The sequence below is a fragment of the Hemiscyllium ocellatum genome, chromosome 20, assembly GCF_020745735.1.
Source record: "Hemiscyllium ocellatum isolate sHemOce1 chromosome 20, sHemOce1.pat.X.cur, whole genome shotgun sequence".
In the NCBI taxonomy this organism is placed as follows: Eukaryota; Metazoa; Chordata; class Chondrichthyes; order Orectolobiformes; family Hemiscylliidae; genus Hemiscyllium; species Hemiscyllium ocellatum.
Window position 1 is genome coordinate 6891817 of NC_083420.1, and position 24795 is coordinate 6916611.

At 41.0% G+C, this 24795-nt stretch overlaps 1 protein-coding gene across 5 annotated transcripts in view; it reads left to right on the forward strand.

Annotated features, from left to right (window-relative positions):
* mrtfba (myocardin related transcription factor Ba) overlaps positions 1-24795 on the forward strand; it is a 240664-nt gene that overhangs the window by 201855 nt on the left and 14014 nt on the right. For 4 of the 5 annotated variants that reach the window (XM_060840446.1, XM_060840447.1, XM_060840448.1 and 1 more), the window contains 3 exons: positions 10275-10406; positions 16285-16550; positions 17996-18146. In XM_060840446.1, the coding sequence (XP_060696429.1) occupies positions 10275-10406; positions 16285-16550; positions 17996-18146 (549 nt within the window). The remainder of the gene's footprint in view (positions 1-10274; positions 10407-16284; positions 16551-17995; positions 18147-24795) is intronic. The other variant, XM_060840449.1, reaches the window with a different exon arrangement.

The following is a 24795-nucleotide window of genomic DNA, read 5'->3' on the forward strand; positions in this document are numbered from 1 at the left end:
ACATCAAATCTTAGTCTTAAATGTCTAATGTTTAGCTAGAGATGGCTTTCTGTTCGTAGAAACTAATCTCACATGTGCATTGACCCTTGCTGACATTGGCACGTACTGTTTAACACTCAAATGTGACTTAAAAGTAAAATTTCTGAGATTTATCAAGACTGCAGGCAACAAAGTTCTGATAAAGGAGTTATTGGTCTTAGTGATACTAAACTAAAAGCAAATTGCTGCAGATGCTGGAACAGTGAAATAAAAACAGAAAATGCTGAAATTACCCTGAAGATCAGACCAGAATCTGTAGAGAGAGAAACAGAGCTAGTGTTTCAGGTCAATAGTATGTCATTGGAATTGGAAAATAATAAAAATATAACTGCTCTAACATAATTCCAAAGGCAGGCTTGAGTGAAAGGCCAAAACAAAAGATCTGTGGTGTACTGTGAGACGGAGAGATAAAACTACATAAGGCCATTGTTACAAGGTGCAAGGCGATGGTCATGCGATAAATGAGACAAAAGATGGGTTTGGGGAGAATGAATAGGGATAGAAAAATCATAGCCAACAGCTTCCATCCGAAAACATGAAGACAGGTTGTGAACAGAAATTATTGAAAGTGTTGTTGCTTTCAGGAACACTATAAAGTTCCTAACTGAAGGATGAGATGCTGTACCTTCAACTTAATTAGAATGGTAGAAGCTTTTCTTTATATTCTCTTAATCAACATTTCAAATATCTTACTATGCATCTCTGGAGATGTGGAACTTGAACCTAGATCCAAGATAAGGACATTACTAGTGTGCCATAAGAGTCTTTTTTTAAAGAAATTTTTAATTTGTTTTTACTTAACCTGTCTTTCTTTTTATAAACTATTTCTAATCAACCTGTTCAATGATGTTACTACCCATATCTGGAACAAGTGGGACCTCAACCTGGCGCTCTCAATCCAGGGGTAGGGGACACTGTGCCCATCAGCTGCATGAAACCTGTCTGTTGGTGTGTGTCTCCATTAATAATATGAAGACAGCTTAGTTTTAAAATGGAAACAAACGGTTCTTTTGGCAATTTATCAGTTAATTGCCATGAAACTACTTGGTTCAAAAAGTCAGATTAGATTGCATGCTGTCCAGATGTTAGCTAATGCTTGTGCAGACAATGTGTGATTAATGGCTTACAAGTCAGAGAGCCCAGCTTATCTCATTCCACCTCATGTGACTCAGTACAGACCACTGCAATTGTGATGTTTGGTAGTGAAGGAGTTGAGGGAGGCGAATCTAAGTCCTTGAAGCTACTGCTGTTGATGTTGGTAGTTGGTGCCTCACTTAATTGTGACCTAGGTGTGTAGAAGTTTAATGTTTTGAGTGTTTAATGTCTTCATTCCTTGTGTACGACAAGGTTCAGAGCAGTTCTGAAGAAGTGTCACTGGACTTAAAATATTAACATTGCTTTATCTCCACAAATGTTGCCAGATCTACTGAGTTTCTTCAGTAATTTCTGCTTTTGTTTAAGATTTAGAACATTGTCCATCATCAACCCTAAACTGCCTTTTTTTTTCATAGTTTATATTATTATTATTATTCTGATATAGCAGCTGGCTATCATTAGTTTGCAGAACATTCCTAAAATTGATTTCATCATTAGCCAGTTTAAACTATTTGCATTTTTTGACATTGTTAACGTTTTTTTTTCCAAAAGCCTTTTGAATTTCATCTTTCTTACACACATGCACATGGACACTAGGTCTGTCACATAACATTAGTTTATGATGATAACTTCAGGTGTTAAATATTTGGAATGATGTAATTACATTTTAATACTTTCTTCATGCTTAAAATTCAAGATCAAAATAGATGAATGTTTATAGAAGTTCAAAAGCAAATAACCCATTATTCACTTACACCTACATTAATTTCAGAGTTGCTTGTTAAAGTCTGAAGTGCTTTGTTTATTTTGGGCTTAAGCAGCTGTGTTTACTTGTTAATTCTCAAGTTGTTAATCATCAGTTATTCTTACCTTTTTAAATTTGTTCTTTGCACTTAAGTTGGTCAGATCCTTCTAACTCTGCAGATCTGATCTTTCAATAACAGAAACAGAGTTAGATATGATTGTAATCAATCCTTTTAGTAACTGAAAACTGGGAGGCACCAGTACTGCTGATCCACTTGACTGAGAGCTAGCATTTACTTTAGGGCTTTAAAAATTTCCTTGACACTATCACAACAGCATCTGTATGACAGGAAGAATCATGAACTTAGAGGGGACCTACTAACTGACACTCACGGAATCTGGAGACAGGGAAACATGTAACTGATAGGGATTTGAAGCATCAATGAGCTCAGTGGTGACCAGAGAAACCACAAGGCAAACTGCTGAGTAAGCTCAAGTTGGCAGTTCTGTACAGCCTAAAATAAGTCCTTTCTCTGATGTACTGGGTAACTCTGAAAAGAACATTTTGGCTTCGAGTACTTTCTTCACCATCTTTTTTGCTGGTGCTGCACACAGCACTGGGGATGATCGTCATCTCGCTGTTCCCTGCCAAACCACAATCTCAGCAGTGAAGTAGACAACTTGAGAGCAGAAGCCAGATAGAGGGCCTATCCGGTCTTGACAGTTCCAATATCACAGTCCATAAAATAGCCATTATTATACAGTAATCAAATTGTATTTTTTTGGTTGAACAAGCCGCATATATAAAATCTGTAATGTGAATGAACATTTTGTGTAATTAGACCAAAAGACATTGGAGCAGAAGTTTGTCATTCAGTCCATCGAGCCTGCTCTGCCATTCATTGAGATTGTGGCAAATCTGATAATCCAATACTCCATGCTCCTCCCTTACCCAGAGCCCTTGACTTTCTGAATGATTAGAAATCTATTTATCTCAGTCTTGAATATGCTTAATGACTTTGCCTCGACATCCCTTTATGGTAAAGAATTCCATCAATTCACTACCCACTGAGAAGAAAAATCTCCTTATCTCACTTTAAATGGGTGACCCCTTGTTCTGAGATGTCCTCTTGTCCTGGATTCTCCCACAAGAGGAAACAACCTCCCACATCTACCCTATCAAACTTTCTCAATCATTATTTCCCTTCTTCATTCTTCTAAACTACAATTAATACAAGTCCAACCTACTCATCTTCTCTTCATAATAAAATCTGTCCATACCTGGGATCAACATAGTGAACCTTCTCTGCACTGTCGCCTTAGATAAGGGGACCAAAACTGTACACGGTATTCCTGCTGTCACTAGTGCCTAGTTTTAGCAAGACCTTCCTATTTATGTTCTACTCCTTTTGAAATAAAGGCCAACATTCCATTTGCCCTGTGTATTATCTGCTGAACCTGTATGCTAGTTTTTTTGTGATTCGTGCACAATGACCCAAGTGCTGCAGCTTACTATACTCTAGCCACATTTAAATAAATTCAGCTCCTCTTCCAAAGTGCATAACTTCATACTTTCCACATTATTGGTCCATCTGTCGTGTTTATGCCCACTCAGTAAACCTGTTTGTATCCTTCTGTAGACTCTGTGTCATCCTCACAGCTTGCCTTCCCACCTGTTTTTGTGCTATCTGCAAACTTGGCTATAGTGCATTAACTTGCCTCATCCAAATCATTAATACATATTATAAATCAGTGTGGCCCCAGGACCGATCTCTATGGCACTCCATTAATTGGTTTTCTATCCTGAAAATGTTCCCTTTATGCCAACTCTGTTTTCTATTAGTTAAACCTGGTGTAGTGTAATTTTAACTTTATTTGGAAGCACTAACTTTTGGAGCTAGCTGATGAAGGAACAGCACTCCAAAAACTAGTATTTCCAAATAAACCTGTTGGACTATAACCTGGTGTTGTGTGGTTTTTAACTTTGTCCACCCCAGTCGAACACTGACACCGTCACGTCATTCTATTAATGAATCCTCTATCAATGCTCATATATTGTCCCCAATACTGTGGACTTTTTCTAGTTGAATGCCTTCTGAAAATCCAAATATATTGCATTTACTGGTTCCCCTTTGTCCACCCTCCTTCCTCAAAGAAGTGCAATAGGTTTGTTAGCATGCATTCTCCTTATGAAGCCATTCTGACTTGGTTTGATTATGTTATGTATTGCTAAATGCTGTACCTTTAACTTCTTTATAATAGACTTTTAACATTTTTTCAGTGACAGATGTCAAACTAACTGGCTTGTGATTGCTTGACAGCAATGGTTTGGATTTTGTAGTCAACAGCAAAAGCATAGTGCTCACTATTGACATGAAAAATCACTTCCTTTAAAATCTGTTGAAATCTGTATCATTAATTTCTCTTATTATGGTGTTATTTCATTCTGATTTCAAAAGGAGGAGATCGCTGACATCCAGGAAAATTGAGTCATCAATCACTTTGAGCAACTTATCACATTTCAAAATTCTCTCAGACAGCAAATCTTGAAGGGAAAAGTACTGATTACCATTTGCTTTTCAATATTTTTACAGAGATGAACTAAAGTGATGTCACCTTCCATAAACAGTGCTATTAGGCTTGATTAACAATAAACCTGCTTACTGATGCTCAATTTGGATTCTGTCAGGACCACTCAGCTCCTGATCTCATTACAATCTTGGTCCAAACAAGGAGCTGAATTCCAGAGGTGAGAATGACTGCCCCTTAACATTGGGACTACATTTGACAATTGTGGAATCAAGGAGCCCATGCAAAACTGGAGTTAATGGGAATCAGGGAAATACTCCACTGCTTAGTGATATCTCGAACAAAGAAAGATGGCTGTGCTTATTGGAAGTCAGTCTTCTCAACTCCAAGACAACTCAGCAGAAATTCGTTAAGGTAGTGTCCTTGTCCCAACCCTTTTCAGCTGCTTCACCAATGACCTTCCCTCTGTCCTAAATTCAGGAATGGGATGTTTGCTGCTAACTGTACAATGTTTAGCACCATTCCTCAGATACTGAAGCAGTACATATCCAAGTGCAACACGTCCTAGACAATATCCTGGACAATTTTGATTGAAAAATGGCAAGTACTATCTCCCAGTAAGAGAATCTAATCATAGTTCCATGACATTTAATGGCATTGCCATCACTAAATCCCCCAAAATCAATTCCCTATTGGCCAGAGCGGAATTAGCCATATAAGAAGAATGGCTACAAAAGTAGGTCTGAGGCTAGGAATCCTGCGTCAGAAAATTCATATCCTGACTCCCCAAAGCCTATCCACCATCTACAAGATGCAAATCAGGAATGTGATGAAATGCTCCTTACTTGCCTGGATAAATGCAACTCTAACAACAATAAAGAATCTTGACATCATCCAGAACAAAGCAGCTCAGTTGCTGCATTTGGCCATTGACTCTTTCAGTATCTGAGAATGCAATTGGCAGTGGCCGTCCCCACTTCTGACCTTATGATGGAGGGAAAGTCAGTGCTGAAGCACGATAAGGTGGTTGGGCCTAGGACACCACTAAGCACAACTCCTACACCGATGCTCAGGAATTGAAATGAGTGATCCCCAACATCCATAACCATCTTCCTTTGTGCCAGACATGACTTCAAACAGCAGGCAACTTTCCCTTTGTTTCCCAGTGACTTCATTTTTGCCAGGGCTCCTTGATGCCACACTGTCAAATGCGGCCTTGATGTCAAGGGCAGTCATTTTCCTTTTACCCCTGGAATTCAGCTCTTTTGACCTCATTTGAACCAAGGTTGTAATGAGCTCAGGAGCTGATTGGCTCTGGGGGAACCCAAGCTGAGTATGAGTGAGCAGATTAATGCTCAGCAAGTGCTGCTTAATAGCACTGTTGATGACCCCTTCCATCCTGCTTTCTATGTACAGGTCATGCCTGGTCAATTTTCACATTGTTGGGTGGATACCTGTGTTGTAGTTGTATTGGAACAGCTTTGAGAGAGGTGTGGCAAGTTTTGGAGCGCAAGTCTTCTGTATTGTTGCTGGTATGTTGCCAGGGCCCACAGTCTTTGCAACAATTTCCCATGGTATTCAATGGCATTACTGTCACTAAATCCCCCAAACCAATATCCTATTGACCAGAAGCTGAGTTGGACAAGTACCATGGCTTCAAAGGTAGGTCAGAGGCAAGGATTCCTGTAGACAACCAGCCTCCAACCATTTCTTGAAATCATATGGAGCTTGGAAGATGAAGAAATTGGATGAAGACTGGCCCTAATGTCGAGGACCTCTGGAGGAGACTGAGATAGGTGATCTGCTTGGTACCTACAGCAGAAGATTGTTAAGAATACTTCAGACTTGTATTTTGCACTGAGGTAGCCTCCACTGTCATTTGAGGTGGAGATGTTTGTGGAGGATCTGCCTTCAGTGAGTTCTTTAATTATCCAATAGCATTCACAATTGGATGTAGCGGGACTGCAGAGGTGAGATCATAGAGTAAGTTTCTAGTCATGGACGGATTAATGCACTGTAAGATCTGTGTCCACAGTTCCCAGTCAAATACAGGGCCCCCATAATGCATACAGTTACTAGATCACTTTGATTTACCTTGATAGGAATTACCATAATGCCGTGAATGAGCATCCTCGGGGAACACTACTTCATTTATTATACGTCTGTGATTTCATGGAATTGAGGGGTATGATTGTGCAGAGTCTCTTAACTTTGTAATACATTCAGGGCCAAAAATTGGTAATTTAACACTTTTGACAGTGCATGAAAATTTATCCTGTTTTGTAGATATGCAAATTCAGAGCACCAACAGAACTATTCCCAATGGGAGAAATTTTGCAACTTCTGAAAAATCTTTCCAACTCAGAATATGTTTATTTGAATAGCCTGACTAATGTAATCAGATATAATGGTCATTGAATATTGTGATTCTGCTAAGGTGCTTTAAGCAATGGAAAGTTGCCATTACCTCACAACAGGAAGGATGTGATAGCACTGGAAGGGGTGCAGAGGAGGTTCACCAGGATGTTACCTGAGATGGAGAAGTTGAACAATTAAGAGAGTCTGGGTAGGCTTGAATTGTTTTCTTTATTTAGAGCAGTGAAGATTGAGGGGTGACATGATTGAGGTGCTTCAGATTGAGGGGTATGGACAGGGTGAATAAAGAGCAGCTGTTTCCCTTGATTGAGGAGTCAGTCACGAGAGGGCATGGTTTTGGGGTAGAAGGTGAGGGATCCAGGGAGAATTTGGAGGAAAAGGCATTTTCACTCAGTGGGTGGTGGGAATCTGGAATGTACAGCCTAGGAAGGTAGTGGAGGCCAGAAACCTTACAACTTCGAGAAAAATTTGGATGAGTTCTTCAAATATCATAACATTCAAGGTAATTGGACAATGGGATTAGCGCACCTTGAGTGGTAGTTATGTCAGTGCAAACTTAATGGACTGAAGGGCTTTCTCTGCACTGTATGAATCAAAAAGTGAATGTATGAGGGGTATAGGCGTATTCTGAAGAGAGAAATCAGAGGGCACAAAGGGGATGAGAGCACCTTGGCAGATAAGGGTAATCCAAAGAGATTCTACAAGCACGTTAAGAGCAAAAAACCAACTAGGGAGAGAATAGGCCCTAGGCGAAACTGAGGACTGCAGATGCTGGAGATCAGAGTTAAGATTAGAGTGGTGCTGGAAAAGCACAGCAGGTCAGGCAGCATCCGAGGAGCAGGAAAATCGACATTTTGGGCAAAAGCCCTTCATCAGGAATGAGGATGCTGTGGTAGCGAGTCTGTTTCAGGACATGGTTGAAGAGCTTCAGGGCAGAGAAGATGGAGTGGGAGTTGCAGTGGGAGAGGGACTCCCTGAGATTCTTGTAGAGAGCGGAGGCGAACTTCTTGCAAGAGGATTCGCAGTAAGGTTAAAATCAGCTAGGCAAAAGGGAGGACTGGAGATAAGAGTTAAGATTAGAATGGTGCTGGAAAAGCACAGCAGGTCAGGCAGCATCTGAGGAGCAGGAAAATCGATGTTTCGGGCAAAAGAGTAGGCCCTTGTACAGATCAACTATGTGTGGAACGACAGGAGAAGGAAAAAATACTAAACGAATACTTCACATCGGTTTTTACTTTGGAGTAAGAAGTGGAGGCTAGGGAGTTCTGGGAAATAAATGTTGATGTCTTAAAAACAGTCCACATTGTAGAAGAGGAAGGGCTGAAGATGTTTTAAAAAGCCCATAAAGGTGGATAAATCTCTGGGACCTGATTAAAGGGACCCAAGGTGCAACATTTTCCATACAGAGGGTGGTTCCTTTGTAGAATGAACTGCCAGCAGATGTGGTAGATACAGGTATAATTACAACATATAAAAAAAATTTGGGTAGGTACATGAATAGGAAAAGTTTAGAGGGATGTGGACCAAATGCAGGCAAGTGGAACTAGTTTTGTTTAGGAAACCTGGTCAGCATGGACTAGTTGGACTGAAGGGTCTGTTTCTGTGCCGTATGACTGTATCTATTGGGAACTAACAAACAAATTAAATTCTGCATGTAATTAAATGTTGCGCTGAAATTCTGTGACCATTTATGTAAAACCACAGGTTTCTGAATTGTAGTTTTGATTAAAGGAGAACTTAAGCTCTTAAAAGTGGCTGCCTTGCCTGATGCCCTGTCATCTGTTTCATCTTAGTATTTGAATTCAGTTTTTCCATTTGCCAAATTTGTGGTGGTGCGTGCATCTGATTCGGGAGTGACTTTAATTTATTTTTCTTTAAGGAATGGTAGGAACAGTTGGCAGCTGCAGCACTAGAGATCTGCACTTTATATCCTTTTTATTAGAGCTTGTTTTATTCCCTCAGCAGTAAATCTGCTGCTTCCAAGGTAACAGATGCTCAGCTGGAGAGGTGGTATCCCTACAATGCCAAAATGTAAAAATTCTGCCCAAAGTTTGTAATAGTAAAAGCATTTTGATAAATTGCAAAGACCTACATGATTGTATGTTACCAAGAATGAAAAACGTGTTCCTATAAACATCAAGGAAATATTCAAGGATGATATCCTGTGTCTGGGCATAAATTTAAATTGAAGCTTCTATGCATATGAATAGGAAGGATTTAGAGGGACATGGGCCAAGTGTTGGCAAGTAAGACTAGTTTAGTTTAGGTTGGGATATCTGGTCAGCATGAGCAAGTTGGACCGAAGGGTTTGGTTCCATGCTGTACATCTCAATGACTTTATGGACAACAATTGTAACTACAAAGGAATATCATCATGCAGAATCACTGAGTGATAGCTTATAAATTTAATCTACTGAGTTCCTGATGTTGGGTAGTCCCACAAGCACCTGGAAATCAGAAGTTGGAATTTCCCTTGCCAACTTTCATGCACCACCTCCTGATTTCCTTGGAGCAGTGTCAGCTATGGCTTGGGACCTAATTGCTACCTGATTTGTCATTTCGGTCACAGTTTGTAGCCTGAAGTAGCCAAAAGACACTAGGAGGGGGGTAGTGGCTTCCAAACAAGTTAAAAATGCCGATATTAGTAATTGTTACTGGCAAAGCATTACATTGTGATCTTACAAACCTTCATGTTGTAAATGGGGGGATTGGTTGTTGTAGCTTTGTACACATTTGCTCTTCAATTCTGAGTTTTCCGTGAGTTAATTCAGGAATACTTTACATGATTGACTGTTGTGCTGAGTTGGATTTAATTAATGGAGTAAATTTATCAACTCCACATCAAACATCTGATTTAAGTTAAACTGGATAAGAAAGTGTCTGGGTATCTTGCAAAATGTAATTTTTTTTCCCAGTGGGTTTTCAGTCTGAGGAACACTGATCCTGGAGCAATGCAGGGGAACAGTCAGCAGTTTGTAAGGTCATTTTTAATTTAAAGCAAAATATATTGTGCATGTGCTTTGCTTCTTAGAACACTTTCATGAGGGAGAAAATGAATTTGCATGCGAGTTTGTAGGAATGAGAATAATTTTGAAAATTAGTGTCAATGTTTTAGCTTAAGTTTGAAATTGTATTGTATCAATTTTTGAATCAAAACATTTTAAAAGTTTGCACCATGGCAGGTGAGCTGAAATATGCTGGAATGAGAAAATCATAAGTGACTTGGAGCTTTCTGTTGGTATCAACTTAATAAAGAAAATGCATATTTAACTGTACAAATTTGATTAAAGAATCTTCATCTGGCAAGCTGCTGAATCAATGTATCTTGATTGTGTCTTTATTTTATAAAATAACTTTAAACATGGCAGTTTAGTGAAAGAATGCTCTAACTTCCCATTTATCTAATACTACACAGAGTAATTTTAATTGCTATTTGGTGACTTCATCCTCTCTTACATTGTTGAATCTGACTTTGGTTTTCCCTTTCCTAGTACCATCCACAGCCAATGCCAGACTTTCTCAAACCTGCCCCTCTGCCTGATCAGCAAGGTATACGCTCAATCAGTACTACAATGACCACAAGTACGGTTGTCTCAACTAAACCTGCTCCAACCCTCATTAAGGTACATCTCTTTTATACACTGGAACCTTTGCACAGTCTCAGGTGGTATAACCAGTTTTGTTTGTTTTGGGGAATGTTGAGTGATATTGGCTGTTCTGTGCTAGAACTGAATACCTCCCACTTACATCCATGCATTGTTTCCTTATGCAGGTCACAAAGTCATACAGCACAGAGACAGACACTTCAGTTCAACCAGTCCATGTCAATCATAATCCCAAACTAAACTAGTTCCACCTGCCTGCATTTGGCCCATAGCCCTCCAAACATTTCCTATTCATGTACTTCTCTAAATATCTTTTAAATGTCTTTTGGACTGTTTTATTGCAGTAACAATGCTATTTAATGCAAATTTTATGAAGTAGGCGACCTAATTTTCTGAAGCTGCTATATTTTGTCCTGTCTGTCCAGTGAATTATTTTCAATCACCGGAAAATGGTGCAATAGCACAGTAGGCAAGATAGCAAAAATAAATTTAAAACTGGACATAGAACATAGAACATAGAAGGATACAGTGCAGTACAGGCCCTTCGGCCCTCGATGTTGCGCCGACCGAATCCTACCTAACCTATACTAGCCCAATAACTTCCAAATGCCAATCCAATGCCCGCTTAAATGACCATAAAGAAGGAGAGTTCACCACTGATACGGGCAGGGCATTCCATGAACTCTCAACCCGCTGTGTGAAGAATCTACCCCTAACATCTGTCCTATACCTACCACCCCTTAATTTAAAGCTATGTCCCCTAGTAACACCTGACTCCATTAGCGGTAAAAGGTTCTTAGTATCTACCCTATCTAAACCCCTAATCATCTTATACACTTCTATCAGATCTCCTCTAAACCTTCTCTTCTCCAATGAGAACAGCCCCAAGTGCCTCAGCCTTTCCTCATAAGATTTTCCTACCATTCCAGGCAACATCCTGGTAAACCTCCTCTGCACTCGTTCTAAAGCTTCCACATCCTTCCTATAGTATGGCGACCAAAACTGCACACAATACTCCAGATGAGGCCTCACCAGAGTCTTATACAACTGCAACATGACCTCAGGACTCCGGAACTCAATTCCTCTGCCAATAAAGCCCAGTACACCATATGCCTTCCTCACAGCACTATTTACCTGGGTGGCAACTTTCAGAGATCTGTGTACATGGACACCAAGATCCCTCTGCTCATCCACACTACCAAGTAGCCTACCATTAGCCCAGTAATCCATCATCTTGTTATTCCTACCAAAGTGAACGACTTCGCACTTAGCTACATTGAATTCCATTTGCCACATTTCCGCCCAGCTCTGCAACTTATCTATATCCCGCTGTAACCTACCACTTCCTTCCTCACTATCCACAACTCCACCGACTTTTGTGTCATCCGCAAACTTGCTTACCCAGCTTTCAAGTCCTTCCTCTAGATCATTTATAAAGATAACAAAAAGCAATGGTCCCAAAACAGATCCTTGTGGTACACCGCTAGTAACTGCGCTCCAAGATGAACATAATCCATCAACTACTACCCTCTGTCTCCTTCCAGCCAGCCAATTCCTAATCCAAACCTCTAATGTATCCTCAATGCCATACCTCCGAAGTTTTAGCATTAGCCTACCATGGGGAACCTTATCGAACGCCTTACTAAAATCCATATACACAACATCTACTGCTTTACCCTCGTCCACTTCCTTAGTCACCTTCTCAAAGAACTCAATAAGGTTTGTGAGGCACGACCTGCCCTTCACAAAACCATGCTGGCTATCCCTGATCACGTTATTCCTACCCAGATGTTCATAAATCTTATCCCTTACCATTCTCTCTAAGACTTTGCCCACCACTGAAGTCAGACTCACTGGCCTATAGTTACTAGGGCTATCCCTACTCCCTTTCTTGAACAATGGGACCACATTCGCTATCCTCCAGTCCTCTGGTACTATTCCCGTTGACAATGACGACATAAAAATCCAGGCCAATGGCTCTGCTATCTCCTCCCTAGCTTCCCATAGGATCCTGGGGTAAATGCCATCAGGCCCAGGAGACTTATCTATATTCATCCTTTCCAATATTCCCAAAACCTCTTCCCTGCATATTTCCAGGGCATCCATTCTAATTATTTGTGATTCCATATTCACATCAGCAACAGTGTCCTGTTCCTGAGTGAATACTGATGAAAAGTACTGATTTAATGTCTCTCCAATCTCCTCCGCCTCCACACACAACTTCCCACTACTATCCTTGACTGGACCGATACCTACCCTAGTCATCCTTTTATTCTTGACATACCTATAGAAAGCCTTTGGGTTTTCCCTAATCCTACCAGCTAAAGACTTTTCATGTCCCCTTCTCGCTTCTCTTAGCTCCCTCTTTAGCTCCTTCCTGGCTACCTTATAACTCTCAATCGCCCCTACTGAACCTTCACGCCTCATCTTTACATATGCCGCCTTCTTCCCTTTCACAAGGGACTCCAATTCCTTACTAAACCACGGCTGCCTCACAAGGCCCTTTACACCATGCCTGACTGGTACATACCTATCGAGGACACGCAGTAGCTGCTCCTTGAACAATCCCCACATCTCATTAGTGTTCTTCTCTTGAAGCCTGTTTTTCCAATCCACACATCCTAAGTCATGCCTCACTGCATCATAATTTCCCTGCCCCCAGCTATAGCTCTTGCCCTGCGGCGCACGATTATCCCTCTCCATCACTAAAGTAAAAGTCACCGAGTTGTGGTCACTGTCCCCGAAGTGCTCACCTACCTCCAAGTCTAACACCTGGCCTGGTTCATTACCTAGAACCAAATCCAATATAGCCTCCCCTCTTGTTGGCCTGTCGACATATTGTGTCAGGAAACCCTCCTGCACACATTGTACAAACACCGACCCATCTAATGAACTCGAGCTATAGCTCTCCCAGTCAATATCTGGGAAGTTAAAGTCCCCCATAACAACCACCCTGCTACCTTCACTCTTTTCCTGAATCATCCTCGCAATATTATCCTCTACTTCTCTAGGACTATTAGGAGGCCTGTAGAAAACACCTAACAGGGTGACCTCACCTTTCCTATTTCTAACCTCAGCCCAAACTACCTCAGATGGCAAGTCCTCTTCCATCGTCCATTCCACTGCTGTGATACTATCTTTGACGAGTAATGCCACGCCTCCCCCTTTTCTACCCCCATGTCTGATCCTACTAAAACATTTGAACCCTGGAACGTGCAACAGCCATTCTTGTCCCTGTTCTACCCACGTCTCTGTAATGGCCACAACATCGAAGTCCCAGGTACCAACCCACGCTGCAAGTTCACCTACCTTATTCCTTATACTTCTGGCATTGAAGTATACACACTTCAATCCACCCTTCTGGTTACAGGCACCCTCCTTAGAGATCGCTGCATTATTCCTAACCTCCCTACATTCAAGGTCCTGTACCCTAAAGCTACAGTCCTGGTTCCCATGCCCCCGCGGAGTTAGTTTAAACCCTCCCAAAGAGCACTAGCAAACCTCCCCCCAAGGATACTGGTGCCCCTCAGGTTCAGGTGTAGCCCATCCTTTTTATAGAGGTCCCACCTTCCCCAGAAAGGACCCCAGTTGTCCAGAAACCGGAATCCCTCCCTCCTGCACCATCCCTGTAGCCACGCATTTAACTGCTCTCTCTCCCTATTCCTCGACTCTCTATCACGTGGCACGGGTAACAAACCAGAGACTACAACTCTGTTTGTTCTAACTCTGAGCTTCCAACCTAGCTCCCTGAAAGCCTGTCTGACATCCTCACCCTTCTTCCTACCTATATCGTTGGTGCCAACGTGGACCACGATCTGGGGCTGCTCCCCCTCCCCCTTAAGGACCCGGAAAACACGATCAGCGACATCACGTACCCTTGCACCTGGGAGGCAACATACCAAACGTGAGTCCCTGTCGCCCCCCACAAAACCGTCTGTCTGTACCCCTCACTATCGAGTCCCCAAGAACTATTGCTCTACCTTTCTCCACCCTACCCTTCTGAGCAACGGACCTTATGACACCTACAGTCAGTGATGTTGAGAATAATTGATATAATACCATTTTCTGGAATCAGTCTCCTTGGTTGGTGGACCGGAGATTAAGCCAGCATGTTTAGCATCATACTGCACTTTGAGGATTCATAGTGGTAAGACATCAATACCACAAGCACAGTTCAGCAAAGACATAAGAAAATGCTCTAATTCTAGCATGATATGGAGATGCCGGTGTTGGACTGGAGTGTGCAAAATTAAAATTCCCACAACACCAGGTTATAATCCAACAGGTTTAATTGGAAGCACTAGCTTTCAGAGCGGCACTCCTTCATCAGGTGGTTGTGGAGTGAAAGATTGTAAGACACAGAATTTATAGCAGAAGTAAACTTTTGCTATAAATTCTGTGTCTTACAATCTTATACTCCACAACCACCTGATGAAGGAGCAGCACTCCGAAAGCTAGTGCTTCCAGTTAAATCTGTTGGACTATAATCTGGTGTTGTATGATTTTTAATTCTGAAATGATCTCTTTCCTGTAAAGCAATTTCGGGGAAACAGACTTGAACTAATATGAGTCGAGAGTGTGGTGCTGAAAAAGCACAGCAGGTCAGGCAAAATCCGAGGAGCAGGAAAATTGGCGTTTCGGGCAAAAGGCTTTTCCAGCACCATACACTCGATTCTAATCTCCAGCAACTGCAGTGCTCATTCTCGCCTAGTTGAACTAACGTGACATAACTGTGCAGACTTCACTTCAAATATTGTACAGTTCTGGTGCATGTTCTCAGTATGATTACACTATTTCATAGGATAAACCCACAATTTTCAAATATCCAACTATATATTAAAATGATTATTGGAAAGCTATAAAAAAAACTTGAATTTTCTTAATGTAGAAGTCCTACTTTTAAGTGTGTGCACTAATTCCCTATGAATGGGGGTGATAAGGTTGGTCAGTGGTTAGCACTGTTGCCTCACAGCGGCAGGGACCCAGGTTCGATTCCAGCCACAGGTGACTGTGTGGAATTTGCACATTCTCCCCATGTCTGCGTGGGTTTCCTCCTACAATCCAAAGATGTGCATGTTTGGTGAACTGACCATGCTAAATTGCCCATGGTGGTCAGGCATGTGTAGGTTAGGTGCATGAGTCAGGGTAAATGTAGCAGAACGGTCTGGGTGGGATACTCTTCGGAGGGTCGATGTGGACTTGTTGGGCCAAATGGCCGGTTTCCACACTGTAGGGACTCTATTCATTTTTTAGAATTAAAATTACTCAGCTTGAAGTCAAGTGCATTTTATTGAACACCTTTAGGGTGTAGGTTTGCTCACTGAGCTGTAGGTTTGATATCCAGACGTTTCATTACCTGGCTAGGTAACGTCATCAGTGGTGACCTCCAAGTGAAGTGAAGCTATTGTCTCCTGCTTTCTATTTATATCTTTCTCCTGGATGGGGTTCCTGGGGTTTGTGATGTCATTTCCTGTTCGTTTTCTGAAGGGTTGATAGATGGTATCTAGATCTATGTGTTTGTTTATGGCGTTGTGGTTGGAGTGCCAGGCCTCTAGGAATTCTCTGGCATGTCTTTGCAACGACATCTGGGTCGGTATATGAACAGGAAGGCTTTAGAGGGATATGGGTCAAATGCTGGTAAATGGAGCTGGATCAGATTAGGATGTCTGATCGTCTCAGATGAGTTGGACCGAAGGGACTTTTTCTGTGCTGTATGACTCTCCCTCTTCTGTTAAAATTTTGAGCAGGAGGAATATATATGTTTTAAATACTAAGCAAATTATCTAAGGAATAGTCATTCTAATAAATGCATATTCTAGTTACAATCAAGAAATTGTTTGTGTGTGGTTGGACACTAATCTGGAACTGAAGTCTTTCTGCATCAATTTTACACCAGCAAAGCCAACCCAAAACTGCAAACGACAAGAACCGGAGCAAGAAAAACAAGGATCTGAAACCCAGAGTGAAGCAGCTGAAGTACCATCAGTATATCCCACCAGACAAAAAGCATGAGAAAATTGAACTTCCCATGGATACAAACTATTCCCGGCTTCTGCAACAACAGCAGCTTTTCCTCCAGCTGCAGATCCTGAGTCAACAACAGCAACACTACAATTATCCAGCCATTCTGCCTGCACCGCCAAAGTATGTAGCACATACCAGGTGATTTCCTTTCAAGCCTCTAAAAGTATTGTCTAGCTTTGGCCTTGTGTTGTTGCTCCAGTATCTGTCTGCTACATGTTGGAATGTTTTTCCCAATTACACTTTATTGTGCCGTTCTTGCATCCTGAAATTTGAACCTGCAGCAATCAAATTTTGTTATAGGATAAAAGTAATTTTATTTTTTTTCTTTGTAACTGAATGGGATGTGAATGGCTCCTTAGGTGCTGTGCAGATCTGACTTTCCCAGTATTGCAAGCAATTGTTGACATGTGGGAGACTGAAGTTTGTTTTGCTATAATTTTCTCTTGCCATTTTGATCCTTTTTGGTCATGTTAGCTCTAATTTTTTACTGAGCTCCAATTATAGTGACTACAATATACTGTTTCTGGTTATTGATGCATGTACTGCAGCACACTTTCGGGTAGGGATATATTAGACTGGAATGTCATTGTTTGGGGCGGGGGGGGTGGTCATATCTACATCACCTGCAGCAAATTGTTGCTGGGATATAGTTACACTGACTGTAGCAGACTGTTGCTGGGATATATTTACACTGACTGTAGCAGACTGTTGCTGGGCTATGTTTACATTGTTTCATGAATACATTTATGTGGGCTGCAGCGCACTGTTGCTGGGCTATAGTTAGACTGACTGCGGCACACGTTTTCAGGGATATATTTACATGGACTGCAGCATACTGTTGCTGGGGTAAATTTTACATGAGCCACAGCAAATTGTTGCTGGGTCATATTTACATGGACTGCGGTAATCTATTGCTGATGTATATTTTTGACTGCAGTATGTTACTGCTGATGTGTAATTACATGTATTGTAGCTTATTCTCCAGTATTTTACCCAAGTGTATGCAGAGGAACCTTGATTATCCAAAGGACCTGGGTGGGGAGTATTTTATTCAGTTAATTGAATTTCTGATTATCAAAAGCTGGATCGCATAGTTTAGCCAAGCATTGGGACCTTGCGATTTTGCCGGATAATCCGATATTCAGTTAATCGAATGCCAGATAATCGAGGTTCCTCTGTATGCCAACATAAATTTAAAGAGTAAGGGTTAGCAGGTTATACAATTGAGGGAGGTAAAACCATCAAACCCAAACCTGTTTTTCCCTGATTTCCACATGTGGAATCTTTCCAGCAAATTGATCACATTTTGAGGTAGAATTCCCAGTTACATTCTCCCCCAGTTTGGGAATGCAGAGTCCAGTATAGTCATAGCCTCACATGCTTTTTAACCTCCACATAATATTAGAAACGAATGTACTTTCACCTTTTTTTAAAAGCAAGTGGTTGCTATATGTTTAAATGACAAGTGCATTGGCTTAATGCAGAAGGTACACAAAAAAAAATTCAGCATTATTGTCTGGCTGATGTTGATTATGTGATAACAAGCTTATTATTTAACAACTGTTACTGTACCTTCATTCCAGGTCATGTAATGATAACCAGCCAACTAGCAGCATAACCACATCCACTACACTGGCTAACTGTGCACCAGCATTATCATCACATGTCACACTGCACAACAGCACACCATGCTGGAAGTTGGGAACTCTCCCCTCTAATCTGGATGACATGAAGGTAGGTATATGTTTATAAATAATGCAAAGAATATCCTTACCTACTTCCAAATGTACTGGTGAGAAGTTAAAATTGTGTATTTTGCTTTTGATAGTTTCTACATATAAAATGAGCTAATTGTTTTGAACTGGTTGAGGAACAGCCAGTTTATTTTGATAAACGAAAATTTGTATTTCCTCCACATTAAAAGATTATTCTGGTCTGAGGACAACTGCATGAACTGACTTAGTTTAAGGCAACAGTTCTCTGTCAAATCACTAAAGAAAACACCACATAGAGCTAGGGGAGTAAATCTAATGGTGAGGTCTGTGTCTGTTTAGGCAGCAACCCTTGGTTTCAGCCAGGTAAAGATCACCACGTGCCAGAATCCTATGTACTTCCTTTAGGACTCCAGTTTACTTATTGAATAGGACTGATTGCCGGAATCATTCTAATGCTTTGGGGATCTAGACTGGCTCCTTTTAAAATAACACAATTAGCATCATCAAAGTAAGCCATTAGGGCCCATTTTGAGTTTTGGAATTGATACATAAAATGAAGAAACTAGATCAGAGTTCTCGGGTGACATTTATGTGTATTCGGATAGTTGTGTTTACCTGATGATTAATTTGCACAGTTTTAATAGAGAACACAATTAGTCAAAGATTAACATCTGCAACGTAAATGAAGCTGCATTAAAATATCTGCCGCTAAATGGTCTTGTCTGTGGTACTTGTAACTTTGACGTCTGCTTCCTGTTGCATGCATGTTTGATCAGATGGTTGCTTTCATTCCTACATGATTTAATCTATAACTTCGGAAAGCAGATGATTAACGATTGCAGTGGTGCAGTACTGCCACCTCCTGTATGCTTTTGGTTAACAACTTTCTACCAAATCTGCTGCTGCTTTAGTTTTTTTCCAAATTATGTTTTTAGCATTTCTCTTGTAATTTATTACAGATTTTTAAAGGTAAGTGCACTGAACTTCTCTATTTAAGCTAAGTACAAGAATGAACATGCAAATTCGAAGAAACTATACATGATTTTGGTCATGACCCTGGCAGTTCATAAGTCAGTTACAGAGCAGGAAGGTCATTGGCTATCTTAAAATTATTCATCAACAATACTTTAAAGTCCAACAAGTAATGCTTCTATCTCTTCCATGGTTCTTGACAGCTTTTCCACCACCAGCTAGCAAGCTAATAATTGGAGACACTCCCGTGATACAGGATACTTGGCAGGGTCAGGTCGGAGGTTCCCAATAGACATATCTGAACATTACCATTGGGATCAGCAGATGTTTTGAAACCTGATGCTTTTAAATTAGATTTGGGCAAAATGAATATAAAATATATTTATTTCAGGCATATTCCTGACAATCTGCTGCTTTAATTTGAATGCAGTCTATAGTAAAACTGTTAAAATTAAGTTATTTATTTCAGTTAACTTCTGTGTTTGCATAGCTCCCATAAACTATTTTCAGAACCTCAAGCATTGATGAATGTGTATTTAAAACCACAAGAAATAGGAGCAGCAGTAGACCCGTTGAGTCTTCTCCACCATTCAATGGGATCATGGCTGATCCAGTACCTCTCATGTCCACTTTCCTGCCCTTTCCCCACAGCCCTTGATTCCTGACCGAACATGAATCTACCAATCTTAGCCTTAAATGTATGCAAAGCCTCATGTCGCAAGGAGTTCCAAAGGCTTTCTACCCCCTGAGGAATATTGTCTTATTTCTGGATGTTTTCATCATTTTTATACATGGTTACAAAATGACATTTAAACAAAAGCTGATCAAAGATGCAATTTGAAAAATTAGGACACTTTTTTTAAAATTGTTAATGGGATGTGGGTGGCATTAGCAAGGATGACATTTGTTATCCGTCCCTAATTACCCCCAGACTGAGTGGTTGGGCAGGCCATAATGAAGGGCAGTTAGAAGTCGATCACATCGCTGTCTGATCTGGAATAATGTTGGCTATATGTCATTCTGTAAAGGATGTTATTGAACTGAATGTGTCAAAATCCATTCGGTGATCATTCTGTAGTCTCCATTATTGTCATTAGCTTTATATTCTGGATGTTATTAATTATGTTCAAATTCCATATTAGAACCCTGTCCCCACAGCATTAGTTTTAGGCCTCTGGATTACTAGAGTTGAAAAATGTGGTGCTGGAAAAACACAGCAGGCAAGGCAGCATCCAAGAAGCAGGATTACTAGTCCAGTAACATTACTACAATGCCACTGTCTCCAGAAAAAAATATGCTTTTCAATTAAAAGGATACTGCACATGTAATGATTTTTAAAAAAGTCACGTTCAAAAAACACAAGACTGCAGGGAGAGGAAATGAAGTCCTCTACTGTTGAATAGAATCTAGAGTTTTCAATTGAAATGTCCCACAAAAGTAAGGTAACATAATGAATGCATCATTAATATAATGCTGTTTGAAGTGTTTCCAATGGAACAAGGCAAATTGGGTTATCACTTGCTCTGTATGTTCATTTTATTGTATACTAAGGCAGCGTTACCCATAAATACTATTTTTTGGAATATGAAGTTGCAGAATATGTATCAGGTCTGTGATTTTTTTTGAATGTCAAAGATGGAGCTATGTGGTGTTCACTTATTGATTTACACAAGGCCATATAGCTTTTGTCGAAGCTGGATTTGGTACATCTTTGAGACAAGCTGGCACTAGCTCCCTTGATTTTGCTCTCGCTCTGACCCTCTGTGAATGAAAAAAACTTCAAAGACTCTGAACTTAAGAACTTGTAACTCAAACAAAGACCTAGGTCCAACTCACTAGCTTCTGAATTTAGGATTTTCCATCACTAAAATTCTTAAAGAAAAATCTGAGAAAATCTCATCATTCTACCCTTGCGATTTTGATCTAAAGAATTCCTTCCTATTTGTGAATATGCATGTTTGGCTTTGTGATGACACGTAGAGTAGTGAAGCTTGATTACTTGTGCACTCTTCCCATCAGAGTTGTGAAAATGATTTTACAATAAGCCATGCATCTGATTGATAATGGACTGAAAACTGGAACGATGGGCTGTCTTTAAAGGGGAAATGAATCAGTATAATCAACGTACTTACCCGGAAGGGGGAAAGGTAGGCCAAGAACAGCCAGGGACCCTTGGATAACAAAAGAAAGAGTAAGATGGGATTCATGCATGGAGCTAGAGGTCTGAGGTACCAAATGAGTGTTTTGCATTTGTCCTTTCTGAGGAAGAAGCTGGTTGCCCAAGTATTGGTGAAACAAAGTTGTTGAGACTCTGGATTAAAACCTGATAGAGAGGAAGTATTGGATAGGCTGGCTATAAGGTTGATAAGGAGAAAGTGAGGACTGCAGATGCTGAAGATCAGAGCTTAAAAATGTGTTGCTGGAAAAGCGCAGCAGGTCAGGCAGCATCCAAGGAGCAGGAGAATTGACATTTCGGGCATTGATAAGTCAGCAGTACTGGGTGAGTTGCTTCCAGTAATACTGGGAAATAAGGAAAGAAGTTAGGGCAGGTTGAGGAAGTGTTTGACAAAGCATGCAGAATCCTGTGCTTCACATGCACTGGCAAAAGTAATGAAGTTATGGTGAACATTTAGCAAAACGTTGGCCCAGCCTTATCTGGAGTATTGTGCCCAATTCTGGAGGCCCTCTTTACACAGGGTGCAGAAAAGATTCATGAGAATGAATGAGGACAGCAGTTATCTGGTCAGATTGGGATTGCTGGGACTATTCTGCTTAAAGAGGAGGTTTGTTCGAGGTACACAAAACCATGTGGTGTGTAGAAAGAGCAGATAGAAACTGTTCCTTTGGCCAAGGGATCAAGAACTAGAGGACACTGATTTAAGGGGAATGGTAAAAGAAACAACATCGATACTTCTCTGAAGAGAATATAATTACAAGTCTAGGGGAAAAGGCTGACCTGATCTCTCAGTGGGCCTAATAGCCTCCTTTTGTTTTTATTGTTCCATGTTTCGATAAGACATGTGTATCCAGTTTCATCTTTGGGTTATCCAATTGTCAAAAGTAAATGTAGGGAAAAGTGAGTCAACTGTAGTGGTTCTGTTCGCCGAGCTGGAAGTTTTTGTTGCAAACGTTTCGTCCCCTGGCTAGGAGACATCATCAGTGCTCTGGAGCCTCCTGCGAAGCTCTTCTTTGATGTTTCTTCCGGCATTTATAGTGGTCTGTCCTTGCCGCTTCCGGGTGTCAGTTTCAGCTGTCCACTGTAGTGATTGGTATATTGGGTCCAGGTCGATGTGTCTGTTGATGGAGTTTGTAGATGAATGCCATGCCTCTAGGAATTCCCTGGCTGTTCTCTGTCTGGCTTGCCCTATGATAGTAGTGTTTTCCCAGTCGAATTCATGTTGCTTGTTGTCTGAGTGTGTGGCTACTAGGGATAGCTGGTCGTGTCGTTTTGTGGCTAGTTGGTGTTCATGTATGCGGATTGTTAGCTGTCTTCCTGTTTGTCCTATATAGTGTTTTGTGCAGTCCTTGCATGGTATTTTATAAACTACATTAGTTTTGCTCCTGTTGGGTATTGGCTCCTTTGTTCTAGTAAGTTGTTGTCTGAGTGTGGCTGTTGGTTTGTGTGCCGTTATGAGTCCTAGGGGTCGCAGTAGTCTGGCTGTCAGTTCTGAAACGCTCCTGATGTCCATAAAATACCATGCAAGGACTGCACAAAACACTATATAGGACAAACAGGAAGACAGCTAACAATCCGCATACATGAACACCAACTAGCCACGAAACGACACAACCAGCTATCCCTAGTAGCCACACACTCAGACAACAAGCACCATGAATTCGACTGGGAAAACACTACTATCATAGGGCAAGCCAGACAGAGAACAGCCAGGGAATTCCTAGAGGCATGGCATTCATCCACAAACTCCATCACCAGACACATCGACCTGGACCCAATATACCAATCACTACAGCGGACAGCTGAAACTGACACCTGGAAGCGGCAAGGACAGACCACTATAAATGCCGGAAGAAACATCAAAGAAGCGCTTCACAGGAGGCTCCAGAGCACTGATGATGTCTCCTAGCCAGGGGACGAAACGTTTGCAACAAAAACTTCCAGCTCGGCGAACAGAACCACTACAACAAGCACCCGAGCTACAAATCTTCGCACAAACTTTGAGTGAGTCAACTCTTCTAAGAAACTAGGACCATTTAGTAGAGTGATTTCCAAGAAACATCTTGGAATCATAAATTCTCATCTAGATAGAAAAGTCTTGAAAGACCAGTCTACAAATATCATGTGAACTTGCTTACAGAATATCATTCTCTCAATGATTCATCAGTTCAATCTCCTTTTGTGTGACATATTTGTGTTTGTTTTAAATCTGTAAACAATGTTTTCTGATCACGCATGTGATTTTAATTGGATGTATGTGTGATAGTGTTCCTGTCCCAAGCTGTTGTTAATATGGGTATAAAATTGGTTGTGTATTTGTGTCGATCCCATGATGAACAGGCAGATTTGTGAAATGGTATGTGCAAGGGGAAAACACATGAAATTATAATAGAAAATGCCTCGGGAAGGTTGGAATATAAAAGCACCGTTGTGCTACTGAGACTGTAAAGCTCTGGTTAGGCCCCATTTGGAGTACTGTGTCCAGTTTTGGGCCCCCCACCTCAGGAAGGACAGATTGACACTAGAGCGTGTTCAGCGGAGATTCACACGGATGTTCCCTGGAATGGTAGGTCGAACATATGAGGAACGGCTGAGGATGCTGGGATTGTATTCATTGGAGTTTAGAAGATTAAGGGGAGACTTAATAGAAACTTACAAGATAATACATGGCTTGGAAAGGGTGGATGCTAGGAAATTGTTTCCGTTATGCGAGGAGACTAGGACCCATGGACACATCCTTAGAATTAGAGGGGGTCAATTCAGAACAGAAATGCGGAGACATTTCTTCAGCCAGAGAGTGGTGGGCCTGTGGAATTCATTGCCGCAGAGTGCAGTGGAGGCCGGGACGCTAAATGTCTTCAAGGCTGAGATCGATAGATTCTTGTTGTCACAAGGAATTAAGGGCTACGGGGAGAATGCTGGTAAGTGGAGTTGAAATGCCCGTCAGCCATGATTGAATGGCGGAGTGGACTCGATGGGCCGAATGGCCTTCCTTCCACTCCTATGTCTTACGGTCTTATGCTGGGAGCAGACGATCTGGCAGCATCAGGGGTACCACCAGCCTGCAAGGTTAACTCTTATTCTCTTTCTTTCTACAGATGCTGCCAGGCCTGCTCAGTGTTTCCAACTACTTGTTTTTCTTTCAGATTTCTAGCATTTGCTTTATACAACTTTGCATTTTATATTCAATAACAAAAAAAAAGCAGAGCTCTAAGCAAGTAAAGAGAAATGGTGGGAAATTTTAATAGATGGGATATGAAATTGTGTACCTAATTTTCAAGGAATTGGTGTCCCATGTTTTTATTGTATATGTGATGCATGCTGATTAGTTTTCTAAATATATCCATTAGGTTTGTCAAGTGACTGATCTGAGAGTGATGAGTCAATTTGTAGCAATAAAGAATAAAATTTGATTTTTAGTGGTTTTGTTAATGTAGAAAAGTACTCTCAGCAACAAAGAATAATTTTGATCCAACTTTCTATTAGATCTGGCAAGTTGGATGGTAAGACTGTCCTGATT